At 44.1% G+C, this 6,614-nt stretch overlaps 1 protein-coding gene across 1 annotated transcript in view; it reads left to right on the plus strand.

Annotated features, from left to right (window-relative positions):
- The first annotated feature begins 6,234 nt into the window (after positions 1-6,234).
- The window catches only part of mamo (zinc finger protein 628-like), a 135,171-nt gene continuing 134,791 nt past the window's right edge, over positions 6,235-6,614 (plus strand). Inside the window, 1 exon segment of the mRNA XM_018462883.1 lies at positions 6,235-6,382. Within this exon segment, the coding sequence (XP_018318385.1) occupies positions 6,235-6,382 (148 nt within the window).

Below are 6,614 nucleotides of genomic sequence, written 5' to 3' on the forward strand. Positions count from 1 at the left end.
TGTGTGTGTGTGTGTGTGTGTGTGTGTGTGTGTGTGTGTGTGTGTGTGTGTGTGTGTGTGTGTGTGTGCGCGCGCGTGCATGCGCGCGCGCGTTCCACAGAGCGCACATGCACGCGCATGTATCCAACGCGGTATATCCGAGATTCGTGCGCGCAGAGAAGGCTCTCTCGGTTGAGGAGAGCAGAGAAGGGACGAACACGACGACAACGACAACGCGACGTCGTCGTCATCTCGCTTGGTCTATGTATGTATTGGTCGCGTAGCTGCAACCGTCAATACACTTTGCCGAAGATAGACGCGTTCCGTCGTGTGGTAGTCCCTCTCCAACTACTCCTCCGCAGAATCCTGCGGCCTCGGCGACTCTCATATCCTTCGGGCCTCTGGGCATTCACCGACGTCGTCATCGTCGTCGTCGTCGTCGTGGGGTTCTCTCTAGCTGCTCGCTCATCCAGTAACGTCACTAACGTCACTAACGACGACGGACATATTGGTATCGCGTCTCCTTAAAGAGAACCCCCTTAGACGACGTCGTATAAATTCGAAGAGACGATTGAATAAATGGAAACGTAGAAATGGTACTTAAAATGAAACTAATATTATAAAATAATCAAAAATTTGGATAAGATAATTGATATTTAGATCACAGAATGTATTATATAGTGAAACTTTATTATATTATTATATAGTTTGAATCAGTTGAGAGAGAGAGAGAGAGAGAGAGAGAGAGAGAGAGAAAGATTACGTAGAAAAAGTTTTTGAATTTCATTAAAACAATGAAATAGTTATAATAAATACGATAAAATTTTTAATAAATATCTCTTGAGCTGTTTTTATATTTTATAATTTTTACCTCTTTTCGCTTGCATTTTTTTCTACCCATCTCTATCTTCATTACATAGAAAAGAAATCAAGCAGGGATAATCTGTGCTTAAGTATCGGAAATAATTAACGTTTCGAAAGAAAGCATAATCATAAATATGCTTCGCGCTTCATTACAGTATCTTCTACCTAAAGTAAAATAGAGCAATTCGCCTTGGTGTATTGCCTTAATGAAGTTTTAATTACTTGGATGCTTAAAAATTCAACTGCGGCGCGATGATCCAGCGATAAATCGACGCATCGACAAATCTATCGCGTTAATAGCGCTCGTATCTCCGTTTTTCTCTGTAAAATTAGTATCGGACAAGAATTCCGCGGTGGACGAAACTATCGGAAAAGCGGGATGTACCGATAGTTGTTCGTCACTCGTCAATTTAATATCTCGCATACGTTACGGATATTCGATTCGAACTTTCGCGCACTCCATATACTACACCCTCACTCTTGTGCGCCCCCTCCGGTGCACACAACATCGGCGGCAGTTACCGGCGCACCTCTCCTCCACCTCAAGAAAGTTTCCTCGCTGTTCTGCATAAACATTACGAGCAAAAGTGAAAGTACCCGGCGTCACCGTGGCAAAGTTTCTCCGCGAGGTGGGACAGCACTTGCACCCTCGATATCGTTAGAAATATCCCATTCGCGCAGCGGAGCGCCGTTGTCCCATTTACCATCCAACCATTAAGTCAACCCATTACCATATACAACGTTGTATAACCCGTCGGCGTGAACTTCCATTATCATACGCTCTTTCCAATTGATCGCCAATTGCTATTAATTAGTCGGAAGTCAAGTAGCGCATTATAGTCGGAGTTGCAATACGCTCCAGAAAAAATTATATACTTTTTTATTTTTTATTATAATTACGATAATTATTTTTCGAAATGTGCAATAAACACATATTCCTATTGCATATATATCATTTTCTTATATTCCAAATAATTCAAATATAATTTGGAATTTAAAAAATACAAATACATATATTGTACATAAAAATATTTAGTATTTAATACTTTCCTCGTAGAAAAATCTAAATATGCACGACGTTAAATGGAACGCAGTGAATGCAACAAGAAAAATTTTCAAAGTGCGACCGGCAAGAGTTGCATCCGTTTTCAAGTCCGCCTGGAAATTACCCGTTGGCCTTAGTGCTCCTCAGGGAAGATCCAGCACGTTTTTCACGGGGCTCATCTTCCTAATCTTCCTCGAGAGCCGTCGATACGCCGGGACCGTCCGGCGGAAGTTGCAATCCAGCATTGGCGAACTAAGCACGGGATGTTCAGGTTACGCGATAGGAAGGGAAGAGAGGAAGGAGGAACGGGGAGCGTTTGCAACGGAGCCGACTGCAGTTTTTCCACGGTGAGAAATAGGGTCTTGGGGTGTGTAAACCCGGTTACTTATGGAGGCCATTCCGGTCTGCGGGCTCGCCGGCCTCCGGCTGAGGGGTTTTAAGGACTTAGCTCGACATTAGCGTCCCTGGGGGAGGTGGGCGGCGGGCGGCAGGCGACGGTGGATATGGACGTCGACGATGTGGATGTGGAAGCGCCAGTTGTCGGAGAAGGAAGGAAGGAAGCCGAAGTTAGACCGACGGAAAAGAGAGAGAGAGAGAGACAGAGCCGGAGAGCTGAAGAGAGTTGCAGAGAACGAGAGAGAGATAGAGAGCGAGAGGGACTCGTTCTCTCCGAGGGAGTAAGCTCTGGATAGGGTTGCGAGGGCCGAGAGTAAGGGTGAATGGTTGGCAGTCGGGGGATCCCCGGGGGGACGGGGTGGTAGAGAATCGCGGAAGCGCAGGGTGAGGTGGCAGCAGCGGTGGCACGAGGAGGGGGATGGATGTGCGGCGATTTGGTTTCCAATCATGGGACGACGGGACGCGCCTCTATCGAGCGAGCAGAGGCCCGGCCATCCTACCCCATCCTCTCCTTCGCTTGGAACCATGTCGGTGCTGGTGTGGTGCTGGTGCAAACCAACCCAACCCAACCCACCGGACTCACTCTCCTTCGCCTGCACCTCCGCGTCTCAACCGACCGTTCCTCCTCCTGCTCCTTCGCTTTCCACTTCCTCCTTCGTCTCCTTCTCTTCCTCCACCGCCTACTGCTCGTCCTCGTCCTCTTCCTTCTCCACCTCCTTTTACTACTGCTACTGCTACTACTACCGCTGCTGCTGCTGCTGCTGCCGTTACTCCTTTGCCACCCTTGGCCTGCCACCCACTGCTACCTACCGCCGTCCTTTACTTCCATCTAATGCTTCACGTTCTCTTGCCTTCGTCCTTCGGCCTCCCAAACTACACCTCCTTTCCCTCCTCCTCCTCCCGCACACTCAGCATCCTCTGAAGTAACGCATACACACGCGTACATCTCGTCTTTTCGTCCTCCTCATCGATGTCGTCCGCACTTCCCACAGCAGTCCCCAACCCAAGCCAATCGCGCGAAATCTTAATGCTTTCTTCAGCTGTCGAATGTGAAAGCAGAATATATATTCAATGCTTCGAACGTACGATCGCAAAACATTCCAATACCGGTGAAATTTTCGTTTCTGGTTTACGGATTCTATACAGACCTATTTTTTATTTTGGTGCAATTTTATGAAATTTTATAGCGAATATTAATACTCTGTGTAGAAAAAATTGAAACAAAACAACTTTATAATAACTATATAAAGAATTAAATATAAAATGTTTTTGATTTTTATATATAAGATATTTTTCAATGCTCTAAAAATAAATTTGTTCAATTTTTATTTTGTAACTTTTATAATTTTTTCGCGCGCGAAGAAAATTGATGCTGCTTAATAAACAACGATAATATATCGAGGCAATGTCTATCAAACTTCAATTTTAATTACCTATTATGCCGAAATAGATCGATTTCGACAAAAGTAAAACTGGAACTAGCTAATGTTTGAATAAATTTCTGGCTAAAAAATACGTATAATTTCAAATGGATATCTCTCTGCGGTATCGTTTATTTTACGTACGGCGTTTTAGAAGTATACATCATCAAAATAACGCGTAAATCCATAGCGGCTAAATGAATGCGATGCTTCCAGCGACAGTTGTGATTAGTACAACAGCAAGTGGCACCTTCCAAACTGGTTAGAAGCAAGTTACCGTGAGGCAAACAGTTCCCTGTAAGCATATCGTTTCTAATACCGTAACTGTATTGCCGCGGGTGACAACGCGATTAGAACGGAAACATTAAGGGGTTAAAACGCTCACCGTGACTTAAAGTGCTCAGCTATCTGTATACTTGAAATTGTCGCAATTAAATGCCTATTTATCTATAATAAAAATTATCATAATTAGAGTATAACATTTAATAGCTTAATATCACTGAAAATAATAACAATGATAATTAAATATAAGCTTTTGTTAATCTCCTTCATTTTCTATCGTATCTGTCTACTGATAAATTTCATTAGTAATTGAAAAAGTGAAACAGAGCAAAATATTGTTAATTAAATAATTAATTAATGATATTTTAAGGCGATATCTATTAGTACGTCACCGATATGTGTAGTTACATAATCTATTTTTCTCTTATATAAAGGATATTAGAAGAGCATTGCTCTTATTCAAACCAATAACTTTTCCCGCAAATAGTTAAATGCGTTTCCGCTGCGGTTTATAATCTTTTTTGTTTACGGGAGGATGCTTCACAAAGCGTCCCCCACGTCTCAGTGGAGCGCTCTCAAGCAACCGAGACCACCTCGCCCTTTACTTCCGCCAGGAATGTTTAATTAACACACTTCGACCCGCTTCTTCTCGGCTTTCATTACTGAAATTTTTCTGCCGGAAACACCGCGGTCCTTCCCACGAGGGACCATCCAACTTCCTTAATCGCGTGCCCAGTGGCGCGCTCTTTAAGCATTATCAGTATGCACAGAGTGCAAAGTTTCGCGGAAGCCGCGGTTGGGAAATATAAGAACAAAAAAGAAAAAAAACGCAAAGACGAGTCCGCCATATTTCTCGCGGAAATATTTTCAGCCGCCGATAATAATGTTAAGCTGCCGTAACTTGGCACTCACTTCCACGTGGATTCCGCGCGTGTTAAGAACTTAAAGATCGATCTGCGTACGCTACGAAGGATAGCTCGTATAATCGAACATGTTCACTTTTACAATAAGCGAGTGGAATGCATACAGAATATACACGGGATGATTAGCAGCGATAAAATATTGCGAAGGATCGAAGCGGCCTCAGTAATTGATCTAGCTCTTCAGCGGTTCTCAGCGAGTAACTTGGTTGGAAGTTTTATCTTTGCCAACTACGTGCGGAAGGAGATTAATCGCCGCGCAAACTCACGAGAACTGCATCTGCTATGTTAATCACGGAACTTGCTCGGCGCGAAGAAGAACCGCAACCTCGCGTCGTGGACATTACGATCGCAAGGGGGAAACTCTCGATCTTCTATCATCCAACTGACACAAATCAATTACGCACCAAAAGTTCTATGTAATTTCTCTCCCGACATAGTTACAGATAACGTTAGAAACTTATGTTTGTCAAAAATAGACTATTTTGCTATTTTCACTGATATAAATCTAGGTATAAATTGGATATGGATCATAAATAATGTATGATATATACATTACACTGAAAGAGCAATTTTGCTGAAAAATCTAAAAATTTGGCTATAAGATACAAAACTGAAAACAATTTTGTTAGACCATCAAAATAATTTTGTTTTGATATTCTATAAGCAACTAATTTTGTCGTCCTATCTTTAACATTATTATTTTTCAGATCCGAATCTAGCTAAATTTTTACATTTTTCAGCAAAATTGCTCTTTCAAAAAAATTTATATATATATATTATATATACACACACACACACTGAAAAAGACTTTTTTCTTTTTCATTACATTTGCGACTTCTTATAAAAATGTTATATTAACAGTATTATGTGACTTTAATCTATATTATTTTTGGCATTTCGTTTACGCGTGTTTAGAATGTTACAAGAGAAAGTTCAAGAGAAAGATCTACTGAAGCGAGCGCAAAATGCCGATATCGGACGCGTCCAGCTTAAAGCGGGGGAAACGCGGAACTCGTAGAAGACATCTTATCGCAAGGGGCGACCTTTCCATTCGATAATTTCCTCCCACGGGAAATACGTGGGGGCGGCTGCTGCTGCTGCTGCTATACTGGAATGCTCAACTTCGACGTCCCTCGTGACGTCATGCCGGGCTTATCCACTATTATCACTCGTAACCGGTATGCACGTTCGACGGCAGAAGACGATGAGAGCAAGAGGCGAGAGGAAGAGAACACTCGGAAGTTGGCAGGGGGTTGCAAGAGTCGGCTTGTCGTTCTTGGACAAGACGCTCTCCCGGAGTGCGTAGGGGTTGAGCACCCATTTGATGCCCTACATAGAGGAGTCTCGGAGGCCGGAGGAGTTGGTCGGGGGTGGTCTGGGCAGGGACGAGGAAAGTGGCGTGAGGATGGTTGGGCGACGTAGGAGGCGAGTTCCGTGGAAGGAGGTAGACGAGGATCGAGGACGGAGGTGGCGTAAGAGGGAACGGGAGAGAGGCGGTGTAGGACGTTGGAGCTCTTTGGGGCTCTGAAAATGCAGCGTAATTTGTCTTTGTCTGGCGGGGGCGAGCGCGTAGTAACGGCGAGAAGGGCGGCTTGAGGCGGCATGGGGAAGAGGGGCTAGGAAGGGTAGATGAGGGCGAGGGAGAAGGCGGTGGGCCGCGGTTCTCGGTGGCGAGAAGAGTGCAAAGGGGGGTTCTGGTAGCGG

The sequence above is a fragment of the Mycetomoellerius zeteki genome, unplaced genomic scaffold (genome assembly GCF_001594055.1).
Source record: "Mycetomoellerius zeteki isolate Tzet28-1 unplaced genomic scaffold, Tzet1.0 scaffold149, whole genome shotgun sequence".
Classification (NCBI taxonomy): Eukaryota; Metazoa; Arthropoda; class Insecta; order Hymenoptera; family Formicidae; genus Mycetomoellerius; species Mycetomoellerius zeteki.